General features: G+C 38.8%; 1 protein-coding gene across 1 annotated transcript in view; it reads left to right on the forward strand.

Moving 5' to 3' along the window:
- Positions 1 to 24,653, forward strand: part of man1a1 (mannosidase, alpha, class 1A, member 1) — a 168,940-nt gene that overhangs the window by 16,237 nt on the left and 128,050 nt on the right. Inside the window, exon 2 of the mRNA XM_026142320.2 lies at positions 24,173 to 24,269. Coding sequence (XP_025998105.2) covers positions 24,173 to 24,269 — 97 coding nt within the window. The remainder of the gene's footprint in view (positions 1 to 24,172; positions 24,270 to 24,653) is intronic.

Genomic DNA, 24,653 nt, shown 5'->3' on the forward strand with positions numbered 1-24,653 from the left:
GTGCTCAGTTCAAATTACTATGGAGCGAGGCAAGCCAAATACACAAGCTAAATTATTCAGCCCAGCATCCTGCAGCCACTCTAACACATAGGAGAAAGACGAGTGTCTTTGTGTTATAATGGTAACAGCTGAGAAGTTGCATTCAGTGTGTTTTGAAAACAGTTTAAATAAATGGAGTTAATGAGGCTTGAACACGGAGATGTTTGTGGGCATTTTGCAATTTTACTAGAGGTATTTAAATAGAAGAGTCAGCAAAGGCATGAAGCAACCATCCATCCAGCCATCCGTCCATCTGTCCATCCGTTCATCTGTCCATCTTTTGCAGCAATTCTAGATATGGGTTGTAGGGGCCATAGACCCAGACCCCCTTCCCAGCTACCTCCTTCAGCTCACCTGGGAGGATACTGAGGCATTCCTTTGCCAAAAGGCATACTCTCTACTGGCTTTAGGGTGGGACCCTAGTGACCTTGTCCTGGTTTTACCTTGGGGTCTCCTTCTAGTTGGCCAAAAGTTTCACTTATAAGGCATTCAGGAGACATCACATCAGAGATTTATTGAGTGCAAAAGGTCATTATCACCAAATAACTACATCCGTGTAGCCATAATGATCTCAGTAGCTGTTTTCATAGCCATGAGCTAAAACTCCTGTCACCTGATGTCGACAGTTATGACTGTGAATCTCGGTGTTTAAACACATCTACCAAACAGCAATAAATGTATCCCCGTGGCACTAGACATTACCAAACTCCACACCTTTCTCTCCAACTCATTATCTTTTTTTCCTTCTTTATGGATTTACCTGTTTTATAGATTTTTCTCATAGCAGACAGTGTTATGGGCGAAAAAATACAAGCATATCTAATAACATCTATAAAGGCTTTGTTTTGCCTTTTAAGTGAGCCAGTAAGTCAAGCCGGTGAGTCAATATGCACAATACCGAGGCCGTGGTATTATGTCCTCCCACAGGTTAAATTCTCCAGCAGCAGGAGCCGGTGCCCTCACATTACCCTCACTGAATGGTATCTTTACTTTAATGGTCACATAAATAAAGTCGGGGCATTTATGACCCATCGAGAACTACTGGAGACGACTTGCGCTTGTGTGTTTGTACCACAGCGAATGTAGTTTATATTACTTACTCTCCGAATCTTTAGGTATCTTTGTAGAAGTGGTCTTGGAGAGTTCTTGAATTAATTTATGGGATTTTCTTTTCCCCCACTAAGGAAAAAGACTGATTATCACTCGGAAACATTGAGTAATATAACAGAAAACTCTGGAAAAACAACTGTTATTTCCTGTTTTGGTTTCTTCTCTAACCTCTAAACTCTGTGTATGTCAGTGAACATATGTCTATACTAGAGCTGGGCGATATAAGATTTTTTTCATATCACGATATGTTTTTTTCATTTCATGCGATAACGATATCTATCACGATATAAGCCAAATAACTATATTTGTAAGATTTAAATGTGCCGTTGCTCACAAGTAAAATGTGAAATAATCAGCAGCTTGTTTTGATTTAAATATTTATTTCCCATAATAAGTTCAACAGGGTAGATGTACTTAAGGAACATGAGACTTTTTCAGATAAATAAAGGCAAATAGTGCAAACTACACAAAAGGCAGCCGCTAAAGCGTTTAAGTTTCAAAATAGAACAAACGAAACAGACTAAATTGTCAATTCCACTTAGAAACAAAATATTAATTCTAAAAATAAATCTTAGTTTGTTTTACAGAAGAACAGACAAAACTGACTAACTTTTGTTAATATCAAATAAACTGAGAACTAAAAGGAAATTCTTAATCTCTCCTTGTTTTATAGCTTAGCTTTTCAAACAGTTTTAACAGTTACTTTAGTCTGACAAAAGCCGACTGACGAATTAGCGCTTTCAGTCAGAGATTGAGCATGCACCAGTTTATTGTATTTCCAGACTTGCTTTCGGCACAATTTACAGTGCGCGCTACTCAGTTTTTTGTCAGACAGAAATAGCCGAAATACCTTCACACTACGGAACTTCTATGGCTCTTCCGTTCGACAATCTCTCCGGCATTGGAACCATCATCTGTTTTCTCTTCGGTAACCCTCGGTCACGCTTTCGGTTGATTTTTCTCTAGTTGGCACACTCATTTCCTCCATTATACGGGCGGCACGGCGGCTGGCTGCTTCCCAAACAAATACACATGTGCAGCTTGGCACTTATGCTGTACGTAACAAGTCACGTGACGTGACACTGCGGCTGTGATTGGTTCGGCTCTGCGCTACTTAATTTGGATTGGCTGTTCTTCTTTTTTTTTTAAGAGTACAAGAGCGGTGAGGTCTATCGCAATAGTTTAATTTTTCTATCGAGAAAAAGTTATTTCGCAAAACATATCGTTATCATTCTATCACCCAGCTCTAGTCTATACCTTAACACCGTAGACTGATGAAGACTGACCCCACCCCCACCAGAAACTGCTCTAAAATTACCGTGCACAGTTTGACTTGTGGCAGCTTTACCAGGAGCAGTTTGCACATAGTTGTGTTTTGTTTATGTAAAGGAGTTACGAGCAAGATATTTTGACAGCTCAAGTCAGTTTTTGCTTTACATATTTATAGCTGCTGTGGTTTCTAAACGCTTTCAGCTTGGAATAACGCCACTGAGTTGATTGTGTAATAGCAGGAAGGGAAGAAACATCGCAAACTAGTCATAACGGTTGCACCTTATTACAGTGCCGCACTCAAACTCTTTAGAACGACTTGTTCTTTCATGCATGTTTGAAAAGGCAGACTACACGGCTAGTTGCTTCATTTAATACACCTGTGGGAATGTGTCTAAAAAAAACACCTGACTTCAGTGATTAAGAGGTTTGTTCATATAGTGTATGTTTTACTTTTCCTGAGCACTCAGTGGTTTTACACTACAAGTCACATATACCCACTCAACCACACGTTCATACAGTTTTATTAGATGCTTTTACTTTTTTTTTGTTTTTACCTTTCACTCTGATGATGTATCAGGGGCAATTTGTGGGTCATTATCTTACTGTACCCGAGTTACAGCCTGTGTTTGGCTGCCTTTTCTGGGACCTCAGTTACCATTTTCCTGCTGAGTTTCCTGCTGGGCTCATTCTGTAGATTCAGGTCTTAATAATACCAGCAGCAATGTTGATTTTGTGAATTACAGTCCCTGTGCAGTGGTTGTACCCTCATTTTATATGCAGTCTATGGAAACAACCAGAATTTGGATTTAATTTGACTCATAATCCAACAAAAACTACATTCACATCAAATCCTCCAGCAGAAATCCACTTGTAGAAAGCATGCCAGTCTCACACAGCCACTTCTGCTTTTCTGGGAGAGGAAAGATTAGGACCGATCTGTTTCACAGAAAAGGAAGAAAGGATTTGGGCTGGCCATGTCCCGCCACTGCTCTAATAGTTACAAATGGAAGACTTTTAAACTGTTTTAGCTGGCTAAAGAAGATGTACCCAGATAGTGCGGTAGAGGGATTTGTGGGTTTCCCATTGGGACCTTTCCTGGACAATTTCTCCTGGAGTTTATCTGCGTGTCTGCGATGAAAATATATTCAGAGAAAAGCTTTGTTTTTGTGGGAATTAATCAATTGTTTCTGTCTTGAGTGCAGCAACTTTATAAGCAAATTTTAACCAACAAACTGAAAAAGCCCATTCTTGTTTGGTCTGAACTTGTTAATGTATCAGGTAGGGCACCAGAGCTTTTACTTTAGTGCTTAAACAGCTGACAACTTTATCCTTTACAAGGTTGGAATAATAATAATAAAAAAAGATAAAAACCTGTTTTCCTCTACCTTTTTTAGGATGCTATGTACCACATTCATCCTTTAATGTGATATTCAGTAGTCCTAAACTGCACTTCAATGGGCAGGTTTTTAATCACTGCATCTTCCATAGCTGTAACTGTGCAGTAATTATGGCTGTGACTTTCCAGGTAATTTCAGGTAATACATTTGCCTAAAAGATTACAACATGCCATGGCAACCTCTTTTTAATGGGAAGCGTAATTACACTGGAGTAGTGTGAAATGTTATTTGGTCTTTTTAGTGGAAACACGGTCTAATTGTTGCATTATCACAAGTTAACTGTCAATAGCCGGGAAAATAATGAATCTAAAAAGAAGAACAGCATCTGAAAAATAATACGTAATGAGAGAACCGTACATGTTTTTCTGTTCCTGTTTTTGCTTTGACAGCAAATTTCCCTAATTTATGTGGATGGTTGAAGACAATGAGCCTCACCTATTCTATGGAAGTCTATGGAAAATCTGCCTATGACCTCAGTGAAAAGTTTACTGAGGACTTTTTGGTTTCAATTGTTAGTTTCCAGTCTGGCTAAATACAACATGATGTTCATTTATATGTTATTGTTGCTGTAGAAGTCGAGAAGCAGGCTAAAGCAAGGGTTCTTTGGATTGATAGCTCAGATCTGTACAAGTGTACAGAGTCCCTTGATTTTTCAGTCAGATCCAACAAGCTGGTGGTTAGGAAAACACTTAGGTTGAGGCCTCATCTTGGGAATACAATGGGACTGGCTGCATCATCCTGCACAGTGTGGCAGGAAGTCGTCGGACACAGGAGTGGTATAGAGAACCGGCCAACTTTTTATATAAAACGGTCCAATGCAGACTGAACCCAATTCTGAAATGCTCCTAAGATGATTTTAAACTCTCCAGACGATAGTGGGTACATAATGATGGTCATGCCAATAGTTTGCAACCCTGTACTGGATGAGTAAATGTGGTCTACATGAATTTTAGTGGGACGCATCAATTAAAGAGTTGCAGTAAACCGGGCCCATTTGTTTCCACTTGAACACCAGTTACCAGTCCAACTGATTAATTGTCCAGTGTCATTGTTGATGTTATAGAAGTGTTTGAAAGCATGTTTAGTAAAAAGGTTAAAGCCATAATAATGTGGCAGCGGAGACAGAAAGCTTTTTAATTTGTTTCTGTCAAATGGCCAAAATGGTCAGTTTCCAGATTTTCCCCTCAAATCAGCCAATTCAGTTTCCAAATGTTATTCTCTGTTCTGCTGGCCCAACTCATTTGAACAAGTGCATTTCATTTTCTGGCGTCCTCTGCCGTTGACTTCTCATCTCTGCCAACCTGTTAAGCAGATGAGTGATGAGCTCAAACTCGGCCGCCTCCCGCCTTCTCTCCCGCCTGCTTGTACTGAAGTAGGCAGTGGACGTAATAGAGGGCAGCAGAGAAAAATCAATTTGCTTTTCGCAAAGTCTTCATTAGTTTGCCTTTCGTCACGTTCTGGGTCAAACCCAGTTGGACTGCTTCCTACAACCAAGAAAAAGGTCAAGTCAATAATTGTGTGCATGTCTTCCAATACAGCTGTACAGAGCGTACTGCGCCACTGAGAGTTTTGAAAGAGAACGTTTACTTCTCAGATGTATGGTGCCAAAGTCACAGTGAAATAACTTTTGTTTGATAATGCTCAAATAAGTAAAATAATCAGAAGATGTCCTGATAGGCCGAAGGACACTGTCTCAGCTAAACTATGGACACGCACACACACACACCTACACTGATAAGCACTCACTCATCCCCCTCCCTTTCCAACGCCTTCGATGCTTGTGCCCTACCGGGGATGATAGCAGTCAACTGGACCAGCACAGATGCTGCAGGACCGGATGCGCTGTCTACGCCGGCTCTCTCTTACCCTTTACCCGCCCCTGTTGCTTGTCTCGTGTTTCTATGGTGTATTGATAGTCATGTGCTTTTGTGCTGAGGTGTTTTTTCTTTTATCAAACTGTTCTCCCACTAGGAGCTCAGTCTGAGTGGAGTTTTTTTTTCTCCTCCTCTTACCTCATGTAGTGTATTTTCGTTGTTTTTTTCCTATCAGCCTACCTTCTGACATGTCTGCCCAATGTGATGTTTGTGTAAAGTTGGTCAGAAGGTTCCTTTGTGAGTGCGCATGCGCCATTAGCGTGCTGCCTGCTGTAACCCCTAATTTCCCTCGGGATGAATAAAGTATTCTGATTCTGATTCTGATTCTGATTTATTGTTTAGGAAAAAGTTGCCAGGAAGTAAAGCAAAATTTGGCTCGTAGTTCAAATTCCTTTCCAGCATTTTGAGCCAATGTGTTGTCAGTGACCTTTCTCTTGACCTAATACATCAGGGTTCCAAGGATTTTGGCCTTCTACCAAAGGATTGTAATAAATATTTTTAAACCAGTTTCCCTAGTTGTAGTGCAGCCAATAGCTGTCACAATAATTTCAAAAGTGGATGCCATCACTAGATTTGTTTGTTTGTCCCCCGCAAAATCCAACTAGCCACTTTATTTTCACAAGATATCCAAGTTATTTTACAACAGTTTCAATCAGCGATTAATTTAATTTTAGTGTTCTTGACTATAAAGTAGCCAAATGCACAAAATAAAATAAAAAAACTTCAGCCATTCTTTGGTCTATGTGCAACAAAGAAAGGCAAATGTTGAATTTGAAATACCGGTAATCAAACAATACAAATCATTGTGTTTTGACAGTGTATAGAAGGAAGTACTTTCTTGGAGCTGTAGATGTGATTTGGAAAAGCTGTAAGAAGAGCAATGAGTCCACCATTGCGATTAGGCTTAATCAAAAGTATTACCTCTACTTCACCTCCACAGATCTGGCAGAGCAGTTTCAAAATAAAAAAGTTTATGCATTGTTTAAAGAAGGTTCTGAATGATTTCACACTTTTGAAGATGGTTGTTACATTGCAAAGCTTTGACAGAAAATTTGACACTAAATTCACTCAAAAAGACAAATCCATGCATCTAAACAAAAACATTTTTTGCTCGTGGCTATTTTTCAATCTCAATTTTCAAACAGATGTTGAGCTCAATCAAAATATAGTCATGACATAGTTTATGTGCCAATTTTGATACTTGATATGTATCCATTTATCCAAATAAATCATCCAGTGCACAAATTGGGCATGATTTACTTGATCATAAAATATTTTTTTTTATTAATCACATTACCAGAAACAGCAGGAACATGCTTGAACTTATTTTAAGTAAAGATAAAGGCCCTTATGTATACATACATATACTCAGTTTGTCATGTTTTTCTGCAGATAAAATGGAAACAATCACATCACCACTATTTTAATGTTCATCTTTTATTGTAACATCTTTGTTGGTGATAATTGAGCTTCCACTTCCACAGTTATTTAATGTCAGGTCTTTAACCAGTCAGTCACAGATATAGATTTCCTCCCTCTCTTCAATTTCATCCTCTCCCTTCCTCTGCGGACTGCCGTCGGCTAGTATTGATTAGTGTGTATTGTTGCTTTGTAGGTAGGCTCAGTCTGCTGACCATATTATCAACACTGTTAGGCACCAATCAGGCTCTTGGAAGCAACACATTTATGACCCCGATAAGGCCAACGAGTTGTGGTACAAGCTTGGAGATTTTTCCTGTACAGAAGAATTCCTGGGATACCCCAAAGAAAAATCCACCCACAATATAATAAAAACTTTTTTTTGTGAAAATCTAAATGATTTATTAGTATTTAAATACATTTTCAACTGGATTGGCTGAAATACAAGATTTCAGTATATAATGGCCAGAAATAACAACATCCATGGTCACCCTCCAAGGGCTCATTCTGAACCAAGAAGAAAACACAGGAAACAGCAAATATTAGATGTGCTGTCTGCAAATGACTTTACTGGATTGCAACTGAAGTACTCCTTGAAAGAAGTCCAGCTTTATTTAGCCAGGGAAGGTTTGACAGGATAATTTGTTCGTCTGTAGCTCAGAAGTTCTTTTTTTAAAATGCAGAGAAAAACCTCTGAACCCTATCCATTCAACAGAGATTACTAGATACTGTGTCAGATTGTGTGTGTGATAAAGCAGACTGTGTTATTCATTAGTTTTACTTTGTTTTGATATAATAATATCACAAAGATGTCTTGCAAAAACATGAGTTTGACATGAAACTCAGCGATGTTGTGGCTGCTTCTCTTTTATTTAACCTCAACTGGTGCTGCTGATTGTGTTGGGAATAAAGTATTAAACTCAGGATTTGCCAGCAGACTGTGAGAAAGTAGTACAAAACTGACCCATACAGTATATAATTGTTCGAAACACTTAACTGCTTAGGAAATCCCCCCATGATCCCTTAAGACCCTGGGCCCAAGAGAGGGATTTCTTCCTGGGTTTCTGAGCGATGAGGACATGTGAGGAAATGGGGTGGAAAAATGGTGAGGTGGGGAAGTTGTGTCTCAAAGCGGCAGCAATGTCAGGGATTTGTGGGCTGTATTTTCTGATAACTTCCACTGGCACAAAAGCAATTGTGGCTTCCAAGGCATTGTTTTCTGCTTAACTAAGTCAGCACACAGGGGAATTGTCCTGGGAATAGTGCACTCATCTGAGTGACACAGCTCTCTTGTCCTTGGGGCTAATTGCATATGCATTCATGCTGAGTTAGTGCTATCAAACCAGAACTCTGACAACAAAAACCTGTCAGAATTACAGCTACCGTCCTATATCTCAAGCTCAGTTATGATACAGCAAATACAAGAGGGAAGCGCCTCTCGTGCCATACTTATGGTTACATTTATGTTTTTTAGCTGCCAGCTTCTTCTTTGAAAATGCCAATTCACGCTTATTCTCAAGTCTGAGATGTGCACGACGTGATATGAGCTGAAGTCATCATAGTTCAGACTGTTGGAGTTTTCTATGGCAGCTCTGGATTTTGACTGCAAGAACTCAATTTTCTAACTGACATCTTTGCCCTGCGGCGGTGGTGAAAATTAAATTGTTTTGATCAAGCGTCCAAGTTCTCAAAGTTTGGAACATCAAGTTCAAACTTTGAACTTGATGAAAAATCATCTTTGTGTCAAAGTTGTGCTTATCATTTTGAGGGTTAAGGCAAAAATCTCAGGGACTAATCATGCTGATGGAGATACTAATAGACTACCACTATTATACCTCTAAAGAAGAGCTTGAGCTCTTTGTTTTATTTTGTTTTTTACTAGGATCTGGTCAATTCTCCCATTCATCTTCACTCATCTATCCTATGTGGGAAAAAGGGCCACTGTACCTTCCTTTTCCCTGCCTTTAAGCTAGTCTTCTTTTGATTGGTTGCCCCTCATAACAGGTTGAAACCTGGGTGGGTGTGGCTTATAGTCTATGGTTTTGAAATAACCATATAAAGCAGGGGTGGGGAACTCCAGACCTTTAGGGCCAGTGTCCTGCAGGTTTTAGATATCACCCTGGGTCAACACTCCTGAATCAAATGATTAGTTCATTACATTACGACTGTTCTCTCCTCTGATCTCTGTTTCCCCATGTCTGCTTGTGAAACTGGAGCTTAGGAGAGACAGTGGCAGTGTCATTAGTTATCCGTGTTGTGTATCTTACTGAAGGTCACCAGTGATGTCAAATGTGCATACTGTATGACCTTTTGGAAGAGTTCCTCTGCTTTATATACAATGATTTCTTATCATTTCTCATCAGCTTACATAAATTAACACGTGTTACTGTTCCAGATAGTTTTCCTTGTAAATGCGTTTCTGTGAGTTGATGGATAACTTTTATGACAATAAAAAACGGAACACATTATGCTTACTTTAGACAAACTACGTGACTGAAATGATGTTTTACAAATTGATTTCCATGCCATAGAGGGAGCAACTGACTGCCTGGGAGGCACGAATCCATGCTGAAACAAACTCAAAAACACTGCATCATGTTGGAAAATAGTCATCAGTTAAATGAAAATGTGATTTATAGTAAAAGAGTAAAACGATACAAAAACATTTGAATGATCCGTCAGGCCTTGAGGAACAAATGTCTAACTGCTACTCGTCCACAGCTTTTACGCCTTCACACATAAATCCAAATCTTGTTGCTTTCGTGGAGCCTTTGTTTCTTTCATGCTCGGGTCTGGATAAGCATTTTGTGTCACAGGCTTTTACTTTGGTTTGATTGTTTTTTAGTTGCTTTATCACGAAAAATCTGCCCCTTTATTTCACCCATTAAACTGCAGCTCTGTGAGGAAATTGCTGCACCTGGGTTACTGGCCATTATATTTGCGATGCTAATTATTTGTTCCTGCATTCATTTCCATGTCATACATGCATAAAGAAATACTGAAAGTACACTGGCTGCTCAAAAGGCACCCGCAACTGCTTTTATGCTGTGCCTGGATGGCGTCCTTTGAATGGTAGTCAGTGTGAACCACCTAACACGGGTGTTGCTATTAGCTCAGATAATGGCTGCATTGTATTGTATTTAGGTGTGCTGCTTGCATGGTCTTAGTGTTGTGATCAGAGCTTTAACAGCTCCATCTTTTGTCTTCACCCAGTGGACCCATTTTATTTGCCTCTTGAAACTTTTGTATCTCATTTTTCATGTTTTGAACATAATGATTTCCTTCACCAGGCTTTCTGTGTAACGGCACAATAGTTCATACAGTCTTCCGACATCCTCTCTAATATACAACATCTGATTTTAAAACACAAAAATGTTTCATAAAACTTGAAAGCTTTTTGTCGGATCTCCCATGTAAGATAAGGTCATCTCCTTGTGCATGTCCAGTCAGCTTCAAGCAGAGCAGAGTTGTGAGATTGCTCCCTGGAAGTCTTTTTCTTACTTCCATCAACTTTATTTCAAATTGGTGCAAACACAATGGTAAATGGGGTTGGTTGAGGTTGTCCCGACCAGAGATGGGCAGTAACGCGTTACTTGTAACGCGTTACTGTAATCTGATTACTTTTTTCAAGTAACGAGTAAAGTAAGGGATTACTATTGCAAAATCGGTAATTAGATTACCGTTACTTTCCCGTAGGAACGCTGCGTTACTGCGTTACTAAAACCGTGATTTTTTTTGCGAGAATGTCTCATGACAGTGACGTAAGCAAGTGCGACGTTGGTGACAGCAGCTGTGTGCAGATCAACAATGGATAATATATCGAGTGCGGGAGAGAGTATGAGCGTGCAGCGTTTAAAGTGTGGAAGTACTGACCTTACTTTGAGTTTGATTCCATAAAAAGTGACAAAAACATTAGCGTCCATCGTGCGTGGGAAGAAAACTTCTTTTTACAGCGAAAAAAACCCCTAAACTTCCGAGCAAGCACCGAGTAGCTACGACGTGATGGGAAACTCACAGAGACACTCGCGCGGATTCTTCAACTGACCGCAGCACACCTACACCAGGGTAACCCTCCGCCTACCCTGCTCCTGCTTTACAGGTGAAAATAGAGCAAAAGGACCGCTGAGTCTTTGACTTTATTTATTTTCTGCTGTGTTTTACTTGCATCTGTTTGAAAGAGTGAGTGAAAACACAAAAAATATTTTATTTTATGTGCTGGAATGTGTAGAAAATAGGTTTAAATGTTAAACTAATTTATTCAAGTCAGAGAATGTTGCATATAATTAAATGTTTTGCTTGATGCATAAAGTTAAAAGATTAAAACTGATAAAACAAGTTTTAAAAAGAGACTTTTCCATTTGATTACATTTTGTATGATGGATTATGTAGAAAAAGTAGAATTGGGCTGAAAGATCTATCACTTTATCACCTCTTCAGGTTGTAAATCGTGTTTTTAAAAAGTAACTAAGTAACTAAGTAACTAAGTAATTAATTACTTTTGAAAATAAGTAATCAGTAAAGTAACGGGATTACTTTTTTGGGGGAGTAATCAGTAATTAGTTACTGATTACTTTTTTCAAGTAACTTGACCAACACTGGTCCCGACTCAGTGTTGGAGATGCAGTGCCCATTGTGGGGGTTCAAGTTGAAGGCACTACTAGCAGATGATGGCTAGATAGCAGATGATCCAGAACATGAGATCAGCTGAATCTATAAAATGTTAAAGACTTTTAAAATGTAATTTCTAAAGGTCCACTCTGATTTGTGACATAGTATGCATCTGCTTAATGCCAAGTAGCTGCAGTGGCTGTCTGGGCTCAGAGATGGAAATGAGAAGCAATTTTCTATATCCCCAAAATAAATCAGGGGATGGATAACAGACAGATTCCCAGTAAACACTCACAGCCCGATGTGAAAAAAGCGAAAAAGCAAATGCTAGTATTTAACCAAACGTTGACGTGCTTCTCTGCTTTTGCCTTATTGTTTAATATACTGTTTAAAATTTATGATGAATTACTGCCGTTTTTTCTTTTGCTTTCTCATCTCTTACAACTCTACATGCCTTTTTCAGTCATAAATGTTCCACAAAGGCTTCACCTGTGAAGATATTTTTTTTATTTTAAGACATTTAATGAAAGCCTAAGGTTTGTTCTTATAAGCACCACCCTGCACACCGAGGAGGACCAAGCAGAAAAAGCCTTGCTTATCTGTTTTTACCAGAGGTAAACAGGAAGTCACATATTTAACATAACCGCTGTCACAGAAATAAAAAGAAAAGCAAATTGTATCTGATTTCTGGGTAAGCTCACGTCCCCGGCTGTTTGTGTATTCTGCAGCTATGATCGACTGCTACCAGTGTCTGGCTCCTGTTCATGTTTCCTGCAATTTGTTGGCTTGTAAATAACATAATTGGGCAGGAAATGTTGATCTGAAAATGCTTATAGTAGCAGTTTCACACACACACACACACCCAAAGTATAGAGGATTTATTCTAGTGAATTCGTGTGATTTGAAAATGATTTGACTCACAAATATCTTATAGTTTAACATTACCTGAAGCTAAAGTCACACCAAAATTAATTCTTGAAGCATAAATGACTTTTTGTGAGAGCCCAACAACTTCAGATATTTGGAGCAGGTACCAATAGAGTTCAGGAATACCAATTTTGTCAGCTGTGGTGCTACCCTGCTGCATGCACTATGCACTGAAGGCAGTTATTATGTTTTCTCTGTGTATTTCTCATGCTGTCGTATTTGAGGGTCTTCAGCTTACAATATAAAGCACCCTGGGTGTAATTTGGCCATATAAATAAAACTGGACTGAATCTATGCCAGTTATATCAGTTACGGTCTTTAATAATTTCTGTGTAAAGAAAGGCTTACCTCTATCTCACAGTGCTGGATATATTCGAGGGGAGAATTTGTTTGTGTTCATGTTTGTGGTGTCCACATACGGTTGGGTTTTCTCATGTCCTTATCTACCCGACAACCATCAGGTCACCTAGCTTTCTCTGATCTCACATTCACAGTCGCTCTCATTTGCACAAGCCACCTGTTACAGGGCGTTGGCACAAGCATCTCCGCAGAGAGATGCCGTCGGAGGATTCGGTTTCAGCTTCGCTTTCACCACAGCAGCCCCGGTGGGAGCGCGCACACACAGACGCACACCCACACCCCCATCTCTTTCACAAAACCTGTTTTACACACATTCCCTCAGTTACAGAATACTAAAGAGACCCTAGAGCAAAGAGGGTCATTAACCCCATATCTTTGCACAGCAGTTAATGATTTCCCACAAAGTGTGTGTACAAATAGGAGTAAAATACACACACCGGGGACTTTTAAATAAGGCCTCCATGGACTTCTGCACCCCATCGCTCACCTGTAGCAACACTTGCTTGTGCTTTATGTCATTGAAATGCTCTTTGGCATGCTGCTCAGTAAGCAGCTGTCAGACTTGGAAAAAGCTTCTCTTTTGAGTTGCTGCGGGAAATCCAATTTTTCCATTATAGATGTATTTTTGAGAACTTCATGCCCACTTTGATGTGCTGTCCTTATTGTTCTGAAGGTGAAATTCTTCTTAGTGGAAGAAATTTGGAAAAATGTTATCTTTTTAAGCACAATTTCTAAACATACTGATTTTAAAAAGAAATAATTCAAATCTTCTGGAGTCAGTGAAGTAAAGCATAAAATCTCACAGTGTTAGTGTGAAGAAATACATGTTGAATTCTCCAGAGTTGGAAGTCTGACCATATTTAAAGTGATTTGCTTACCATGCGTAGCGAGCTGTAGTTGAAGCTAGGTCCCATTGGTAGTCACTTCATTTGCTTTCCTCAAGGTTGAGATTTGTTTAACCCACCCGAAGGTTACTTTACCTGACACTGCTAAACACTGCTCTGGTTGCCACATTGCTTCCTGTGTGGACACTGATTTTGTATCAGGTGGGTTAAACTCGTTAACATGTGGGCCACAGACATCTTAGTTTGATGTTGAGTGAGCCGGGCCAGTGAAACTCCACTTTCTGGCGTTGTACAAAAGTTACACATTTAATCCCGAGGTATAAGAAAAAGAAGTTGAGTTAAAGAAATGCTGCTGCTAGTGAATGAAAGACGTCTGTCAGCATTGACTCTATGGGCTTCAATTGTGAGGAAAAAAAGTGTAAAATAACAGGAAGTTCTGGTACGCACACTATCCTGTAATTATAAAACAACATTTTTGCTTTTTTTGTTTTTAAAACTGTGGAACCACTGTAACAAAAAACTATGGGCACGGGAAAGATGTATATTAGAAACAAGCTGTAAAACTAATGAAAACAGAGTTAAAAGTCCAAAATTTGTGCACTTCTTCAGACTTTCCAAAGGTGGAGGCTTTGGAGTGCTTAGAGGATTTTTTAAATTATCATTGTGAACTGTAATATTTAGGAGCATGGGTATAGATCAATATTAATGCAACTTTTAGTCTTTTGTCAAATGTTTAAAACAAATAAACAGAAAAAAAATTCTCCAGAAATCTACGTATGCAGCCAGATCTGGACACCTGGCACCTCCTTCCTTGCAAGGCTGATGAGGTTGTTCTTGTCCGTTTACCCAAACAGTATCCCCACTTCTTAAATTTTTTTTAGTTTTCTCTCATTGTCACAGTCTTTCTTATGACCTTTTGCATTATGGTGTAACCTTACTTTCTGGTTTTGCCTTCATGTTCCTCAGTATTTTCCTTTTCTGGGTTCTTCCTGTCCCGTTTACCTTCGTGGTTTGCTCTTTTCTTTATTTTGAAGGTTACGTGCTCGTGTGGCTTTGTGCTTTCGCTTTCCACCTTTGTTCCCTTTCCAGCCATTATTATGTTATATTATCTCTTTCCCTAATTATTGACGCACCTTTGTCACATCTTCCTCTGGTTCTCGTGTCTCTGTTTTTTTGTGCACTTCTGTGTCTTATTCTTTGATTATGTTATTTAGTGTTTTCCTGCCAACACGCTGCGCTCCTTTGTTATTATTACCAAGAGTTTGTGACTCTCTGTTTGTGTTTCAATTTACTTTGTGAACCTTAGATTTGGATTTGGGGTTATCAAATCAAACATATTAATGAATGTAAGATGCTTGATAGTTGCCTTTTCTCTTTTTCTAGGTAGTAGAAAACTTTCAGAGTGTTTTTGTGTGTAATCCTTAGAAGTTGATGAATAGGCCTTTATGACTTAGAAGGCTAAACGCTCTGGAGTTATTTTGTATTCATACTCCTTAAAACCCAGAGGTCACCTCTTGTTACTTATGCTTACGCATCTCTGTTTGTTTGCATTGCACTCTCTGTCATTTATCCCAGTTATATTTCTCTCCTTGTCTGAAGGAGAGAAGTGACGTCAGAGTGTACAAATCAGATCCCCACCTCTTTTAAAGCCAAATGACCAAAGACAGAATTTATCGGAAAGGAAAATGGACACTCAACCTGTTAATCCCCTGCGAACTTAAATACTCACGAGTTAGTTTTTAGAAATAAAATCTTCTGAAATTTCATCAGAATTTCAGAGTCGGTCATTAAAATTAAGTTCGAAGTTTGAATTGAGCTTCGAGAAGAACATACCGTGACCGAATTGCGCTCCGTTTTTGTCACTCGGTGAATGGTTGCTGTGAGTGTTTTGTGTTTGTACTACATTCTGATGCGTGTTGGCATGCTGTAACACTAATTTTCCTCCATTAGTTGTCCTGCTGACAGGAAACTGTTTTACGCAGGCAAGGTTCTGGCTCTGTGTGCGGATCTGCGGGTTTGTGCTTGTATTATATCAGTGAACACAGCTCGGATATTGAAGCAAATCAATAAACGGAGAGGGGAGGTGGAGCAGGGGGGACAGTGGTGATTGTCAACACTTTTCACACAACCTTTTTTTCTTTTTGTAGAAAATAAGCTAATTTTTGGTCTCTGTGTGTCCGCGTGTGCATGTGTCTGATGTTTTGTGTTTGTGTATCTGCATGCTCTCAACAAGAACAGGTGTGTGTATACTTCAGATCTTCCAGCTAGACTGCACTTGATGATAGTGCCCTAGAAAACCATTGCACCTTAAACACAGAGCCAATTAGCATGGAGCTGTTGTGTGTCTGAAATAGCTTCAGCCACCATATCCACCGGTCAACCTCGAAAATCCCAGGCAGTTAATCCAATTAAAGTCAACACATAGGGATCCTGGACATTTAATCCAATAAGAGTCAACACACAGGAATGTTTTAGTAGTGAGAGCTACGATATGAGCCAACCGATGATTTAGAACACTGGTTGCATGTTATTGGCTCAAATTTATAATTGTGACCGTTTACTGTGGTGATATCATGGTTCCAAATCTCTCACTTACTGGCAGATTCTTATGTTTTCAAGGGTTGAGTAACAGTCCCACTTCAATTCACCCCTTATGTTATTACAGCAAATCTTTGGTTAAAGGGCTCTTCCTTTTGTCAACACTGTTAACAAAACAAAACTGGTGAGAGCACACAGTCTTAATAAAACTTTTACACACATCTTAGCTTAAAGCACATTGTAAACACAAATAGCACGTATTTTCTGTAATAACATGTTTACAGTACAGACAAAACTGGTCAAGTACCAGAAGTCAACAAGTTTCCATTATTGTGGTGAGGGCTCCATACTCCATACACTTTTGCATGCAAGCAGACAATAATCCTAATTTGACTTTTAATGTAGTTTTGATAGTTATTTATAGGAAATTAGGCAGAACCAGTGCTGATCTCAGCTGCTTCAACAGAAGCAGCATTGGACTCAAGCTATATGCAAAGTAGACAAGCATTTACTTCATAAAGAGTGCCCTACCTGAGACCAAACGCTTTGCGTAGATTTCCTGGACATGCAGAGGACCAAGATGGCTCTATCAATTAACATACTTTGATCTCAATAACAAGATCAAGGAAGGTTTCTGTTACGAGTTGGCAGTATCCGAGTGACTGGAAAGTGCATATATAAGATGGCTGTAGTCACCATGAAGATTTTTGCATTTTGAAGTATCAAAGTTAGCATTTTGTCTACTGCCATCCTAGTTTTATGAAGCTAAAAGTTACAGTATTTGGATTAGAGAATTAGGTGCCAAGTTAGCAGCTAACATTAGCATGCTTGGTTTTCTCGCTGCACGGGTGCTTCAAATAGACATGCAAAGTAATAAACTGGTCTGTCTCTACTAAACAAACAGCCAAGGTATTTGTTAGGTAATTTCATTCAAACACTGCTTTTACTTTTACACAATGAATTCAGAGGGAATCCATTAGAATTTCAGGGCTATGCTATGTACATGCTATCTAGTGACTAAAACTGAAACAATAGCAAAAGGAGCCTTTGGTAATAATGTTAGTTAGAACTGATCCCAGGGTTTTAAGTGAGCCAATACTGATCATGTGGAGTAAAACGTGTGTTTGAGTGGATCTTTTAATGTGACATGCATATAGGGGCAGTAATTAGCAGCTTCAGTAGCTTTAATTTAGGGGGGTTAAATGGAGCACGGCTATCACCTCACGTCCTTTAGATGTGCGTGGGGGAGGATATCAGAATGAAGTGCCATTTGTCATGTGTTTGTGTGTCTACTTAAAAAACCAACACATTTGACTATTCTTGAACCAGCTTAAAGTCCATGGATGAATAAGAGACTATGTGAATGTGGCATACTTGAGTGAGAGATGCACATGGAGCACATGAGACAGGAGATGAGTGTAACACTAATTAGGCCGCCTCTATTCCAGCAATGCTATGGCATATTTTCCCATGCAGGGCTCTCTAATAACCAGTTGTTCTGTGGAAAAAGCTTTAAATCAGAGGCTATTCATGCACAAGCCTCTTCTGCCTGCATGATGTAACCTGCCTAAGACCCAAACTGAAACGTTGTCAGTCATCTGAACAATGCGAATAAAAGAATGAAAGCAGAGTTTTATTCCTCTTCTGCCGTGCACAGCTCTTGTTGCCGTCGGTATCATCATGCTTTTAAATCACCACAGATACACCGCTTCCTTCAGCAGAAACATTCATACCTTTCTCCTACAGTTGTAGTCCTAGTATGTTACTTCCTATATTTCCAGGCTTTTGCCTGACAAACAGTAACAGTAAGGGTCTCTAACCTTGTAATAAACTCTTAGTCTTTTATTTTTATTAAAAAATATATATATTTCTTAGCTTTTGTTTTTTTTTTTTTTAAAAGGAGGAATAAATAACTTTAGGAAATTCCACTGTTAAGAGATATTAAAAAAAAAAAAAAAAAAAAAAAAAAATATATATATATATATATATATATATATATATATATATATATACATATATATATATATATATATATAGTGAAACAAGAAGTTTCACTATATATATATATATATATATATATATATATATATATATATATATATATATATATATATATATATATATATACACACACACATATATATATATATATATATATATATATATATATATATATATATATATATATATACATCTGTGGATAATCTCACATATATATTAGGCTTCTTTCATGTGCGTGGTTGTGTTGTAGCAGTGGGGAAACCGCTTTTCCTGGATTCTTGCTTAAAGTCCTGCCTGACTGACTTCCTAATTGGCTGTCTCGTTGTTTGACTGCTTTACCAGCTGACTTTGCTAACTTTCCCTGGCAGCCAGTCACACTGACCGAGTGCCTCGTTGACCTGTTGGTTTGCTGCCTGCTGCGGTCATTTGTGTCCGCCGTTAAAAGTGATCACAGTTAATTGTTGATACTCTGAGTGAGTGTGTGTCCTTGAGTGAGCTAGCTGTCAGTGAGTCAGCAGCAGCTACAGAAGTAGCTTTCTCACTCAGATCTGTTCACCACAAGCATGCATGCAAATGAGTGCACTCATACATGCATGTACGCTTGAATGTGAGCAGTGAAAGAAGGGTGTGTTGTACAGAAATTCACTTCAGCTTGACTGAATGCAAAGTTTGTACTGCACTTATATTTAGGTGTATAAAGATGGCAGTGTGGTGCATGTGGAAGGGGGGCATGATGTTTGCTGTTGGTTACGATGCAATAGCAACCTCTCTGTGATGAGAAAACAGTCATTTAGAGTGTGTGTTTGTGTGTGGGCAGACTTACTGTTTCAAGGTGGAGGATAACGGGGCTTTAGTGTGTCTAATCTGCAGCTAGGTTCTAAAAAGATCCGGGACAGCGCTACATAACCTGGATTAGTTGAACGGACGCAGGCAGAGCTGGAGGAGGAGCCACATCCAAGACTGAAATAAGTGTTAGGGTGTTAAATTGGAAAGCAGCGTTCACATTGCAATCAAGCCCCGGCCAGCGCCAGATTAAAATGAGATGGAACCTCAATGACTCCCACTGGGGAATCAGGTGGTTTCAGCAGCAGATAATGGGACTGAGCGGAGGAAGATGTCCCTTCACACAGGGAATTGAGCGATGTGTGGATTTAGCACAGATGAGGCAATCAATCAGCCACAGTCATAACTGGAAGAGAGAATAACATTAAGTAAAAAGCTGCTTTTCCACATGATTGATATGTTTGTCTTGATGTGTTCAAATAAACAAAATATTATTAAAAATTTACAAATGGAAAGAAAAAAATATAATCACCCTGAATGTCGACAGCATTCCTGCAGATCTTCAAAAGCTCTTGAAATTCAAGGTGCATCAAAAAGAATAATACAATTTAAGTAAAGTAATGGACAAGTTTTAAAATACATGAAAGAGTATGAAGCCAAATGTAAAGTTTTACATATGATACAACTCTTCCCATACTCGAGCAAAGTCTGAAGTAACTGCACTTTTTTCCTTAACTTGGGAGGAAACAAATAGATGCTTTTAGTTAAGGTTACATTTTGTTTGTTACTGTTATAATTGCAACTAGAACTACAGCAATTAGAATTTTAAATGACACAACTACATCAATAACAACTACAACAACTGAAGTTGCCTAAGGCTATAATCTGGCATATTTACATTTCTTAAAATGTTCATTAATAGTTATTGTCCCTCTTTTTTATTTAAAAAATGAAATAAATAAAGTAGCTACAACAATACCTAGAACAAGTACAGCAACATCTGGAAAATCAACAGCAATATTCTATTTCTGGAACAACTGCAACCAATAACTATAACAACAACACTACAAAGACTAAAAATAACTTGAACACGTACAGTATTACCTAGAAACATTATTTATAGATTACTTTTCTTAACAAAGATACAGAGAGCTTCACAGACAGAAAATTCAAATAGTAAGACATACCAGAAATAATTAAAAGCAGAAAAGAACAAAAAAGTCAATTCACATACTGAGAAATCACTTCTTGTTTAACACGTTTTAAAAGAAAATAAAGAAATTGTCACTCAAAGCGGTCGGCTCCATTTCTCAGATCAGGTCAGGTGTAAATTCTTTGTGCTCATGATAAACAGATGCCATTCCTATAAACCAAACAACAGCATTTAGACAGTTTTATGATGTTGTTTCTGGACTAAAGCAGACAGGGAAGACACTGGGATTAAAACACTTAGCATGGCTAGAATTAGGATTGTTCTACCATGGAGTTTTCTGTTTTTCTGTATTTTGGTCTTAAAAAGGTACTGAAAAAATCTTTTGTTTGTTTATACTCTGTACCCCAGATACCCTGCTTTTTTCATGACTTTTTTAGGACCTTTTCTTGTTTTTCTGAATAAATTTCGACTTTAAATTCAGGTCTGTCTAAACAGACTTTTAAGCTCGATTCAGAGCTTAAAATTTCACAGTGCTCCTTTTTATTTTTGGGAAACATGATCAGTGAGCATCTTCAATAAGAGATTATTAAATCTGATATCAACTCAGTCCATTACACTTGTAATTAGGGCTGCCACAATTAGTCGAGTAGTCACGATTACGTCGACTATCAAAATCGACTGATTTAATAGTCGACGCGTCGTTTGAAGCTTTGTAAGATCACAAAAGACGCAGGAATAAGTAGTAGAATTTAAGAGTGTAATAACGGACTGAAACAGAAGATGGCAGCACTGCATGTACAAGGATGCCAGCTGCCATTAAACCACAAAGAAGTAGCTCTGTCCCAGAATTCATAGCGCAGCCCAGCTCAGTTTCCAACAATGGCGGCATCTAGTTAGTTTTAATATTACTCTTATTATTCTTTCTGGGTCACAAAATAAACTTTTAACATATTTTTAGGTGTAAACCTCAAATATCAGCTCAGTTTATCAAAACACCACATATTTTCAAAATCGCTCCGACGTTTGTTACCCACTAGTTCGATAGCTAGCCGGGGGCAAGGCTTACTAGAGCCTGAGAGAACACCGGACTCCCGGCAAATCGTTTTCAAACCCACCGTGGTCTTTCGCTACTCAGGTTAAACATATACAAGTCACTTAGATAACTTAAAAATGTTATTGTTTGGCTTTTTGTTTGTATTTTATTTGTTCCTGAGTAAATCGGTTTGGCTGAGATTAAAGTTATAGTTTTTACACAGCTGAATAAACGTCAAGCAGACAGCTGATTATCAGAAGTGTGAGATGCTCGAGAATTTACTCCAGTGTCCTGTTATATTTTAGATAGCAAGGAGTTTGTTAAACTTCACCGAAACAATCTGCAAATTTCATTAAAATTTAATGAACTATCATCTTGTCTTTATTTTTAGTTAGCACATACCTTAAACACTTCAAGCTGTAAGCTAATGATAGTTACATAAGAGCAGATGCATGCTGGTGCAATAAGCTGTACGCTGTGCGTCCAATGGATGCATGATCTGATTAGTCGACTAATTGCAAAAATAATCGGTGACCAGTCGACTATCAAAATAATTGTTTGTGGCAGCCCTACTTGTAATTAACCAAAGAAAATCTTCATTGACTGGTTGGAGAGTGGGAATAATTTCAGTCTGTTGGTTGCAGAGAAAATCATTAAATCATTAGCCCATTTTGATGAGAGACACAGCTTGACAGCTGGAGCCCGTGAAGCTTTGGCTCGAGGTTTTGTAAAAGAACTTGACCAAACATACTTAGAGATGTTTGGATGTTCGTGTGCTCAAAGTTAAAGCCTCAAGTGTTCAACACAAGCTTTGACAGAATACCCAAACACTGACAAGTTAGCTTAATGTTTTCTGCCTGCAATATGAAAATAGCTGCTCACTGCTGAAAATTCAATATATTAACATAAAAAAAAAAACAGGTTTGTCATAGATCAAGTTAAAGACAATTCTACTTCATTTTATTTGAATGAAATGTTCCTCCCTCCCTCACTGAGTACACATAACACGAAGTAAAAAAAAAAAAAAAAAATAGAAGTCAAGTTTGTTTTACAGTCTTGCCTATCAGTCTTTGTTCTCTCTTCTTATTTCAGCTGTTGCTCTGTCTGATCTCTTTTGTGTTCACGTGTTTATCGATAGCTTGCATGAGTTGACTTTTGTAATCCAAACACATTATATCAAAAGGCTGGACAGAGAACAAGGGATGAAAATGCTAAAAATCTGTTAGAAAGTTGGATACCTTGTCAACTCCCAAGTAAATGTTGAGTAAGCATTAAAAAAAGCTACAGGGAGCAGTCTTGGTGTACGATGGCCAAAGTTGTCAAAAGCCCGGGGTCTATTCAGTACACCCTGTTTTCTTTTTTTTTTAAAGCAGTCTGTACCAACCTGCTGCAATAAGTAATGAGTCAGTTTCGGAAAGACTTCTGAAAGGAGCTGCATGATAAAACCTGTGGATGATACAGCACTGACGAGAGCCCTGATTTAAATATCCCTGGTTGTAGTCAATACATGGTTCAGAGACTTCTGAAGCAAAACCTTTTCCATCTGTGGATAATCTCACAGATGCAGAATTTATTTCCCTTAACAGTGACGGGGAGATTAAACAGGCACGATGGTTATGCTATGTTACTCACTGGTCCTGATTATTTTCCCAGAAGGAAAGTTGTTCTTTTATTATAATGGTGTTTCTTGAAATCTTGCGCTGCAGTCTCAGACTTCCTGAACAGAAACTTTTATTGTATGTTTGAAGGGCAAGAATGACAACATGTGCTAACGAGACACATTGTCACCCTCCTATGAAGTTTTTTCCCTGCTGTATTTGTCATGTATTTGTCAGTCATGTGTCCAGATAAGACCGACAAAAACAAATCTCTGAATATCTTTTAAAATTTTGATTGAGGGAACGCCACAACAGATAATGTGATTCATTATATTCATTCATGAAGCTCTAGACCTTTGAGACCGTACCAAATAGAAGGACTTGCCCTAAATATAAAAATCGTTTTACAAGAGAGCTTTTGGTCAACAAGATGTGACTGAGAGGAAGTAAACCTCTCAGGGTTTCCTAGATGAACCTGTGGAAGGATCATTAAGGTTTGCCTGCAGCTGCCTTTATCCCCAGATAGCTCAGGGCCCCTCGTGCTGTTTGCATTATGCAATAATTTACTGCTGGCTTTAGCTCTGTGTAGCTACAGTTGACCAGAGGCTCCAAAAACCTCCAAACTGCCTGATCAGGGAGTAAATCCTTACACGTGTCCCCACTACCATAACCCTTAACTTTTAAAGTTTAAGGAAATCCTCTATAAATAAAAGACACCTTGCTTTAAGTTGAATAAATACACAATGAATAATACTAGCAGGCAGTCCACATTACAGCATTGCCCAAAACAACTCTGACTATGATTTTTTTTTTTTTCGAGTATCCATTATTTTTCTCAACCTTCAGTGACGTTAATCTGAAGAACTTTGGGTCTTGGAAAGTTGGCTGATTAAATCAAGACATTGTGCTATGTCAGCTTGAGCAGTGGGAATATCTTTCCGACAACCATTGATTGAATTTGGGGTAGTTGATGTCAGTTGCAGCTCTGTATTTATTCATGCATGTGCTGGATATTTTTTAGGGTAGTTTAGAAACGCATAGTTAAACGTACAGGCTGATTCACCGAGTGAAAAACGAGCCTCATCGCTCGGTTAAAATGATTTGATTCTGTTGTTACGGCTCACAGTTTATTGTCCCGTTTAACTCTCTTCATTTCTCATCTTCTCCTCCTCCCTCTCCCCCCCTCCTACCCCTCCTCTTCCTCTCCCCTGTCAGATGATGAAGCATGCGTGGGACAGCTACAAGCAGTACGCCTGGGGTTCCAACGAGCTCAGGCCTGTCTCCAAGCACGGCCACTCCAGCAATCTATTTGGTGAGTGAAAGACCACGTATGTGTGCACGCCCAAACACGCGCACACCCAAACACACACGCACGCACGCGCGATTGATCTCTTGTCCCTGCCACCAGCAGCCTTGGCCTTTAGATTAGCAGCCAAATTGGCCGTCAGTTAGAGTCATCCATCTACACATGCCTCTAAATGTCAACTTTATCATATATTTATATTCTGTTTGTGCTTCTTCCCAGTTGTCAGTGTCTGTGCTCGTAATGAGTACGGTGATGCGGGGTGTTTTATTCTCTCTGTCTTCTTTTTTTTTTGTTTTGTTTTTCCCTCTCCTCGGTTTCACACTTTTGTAACTCTTCTCTGAAAGTCTTAATTGTCTGTCAGCCTTTCAGTTTTGAGGCTAGAATTACCAC

The sequence above is a fragment of the Astatotilapia calliptera genome, chromosome 15 (genome assembly GCF_964374335.1).
Source record: "Astatotilapia calliptera chromosome 15, fAstCal68.1, whole genome shotgun sequence".
In the NCBI taxonomy this organism is placed as follows: domain Eukaryota; kingdom Metazoa; phylum Chordata; class Actinopteri; order Cichliformes; family Cichlidae; genus Astatotilapia; species Astatotilapia calliptera.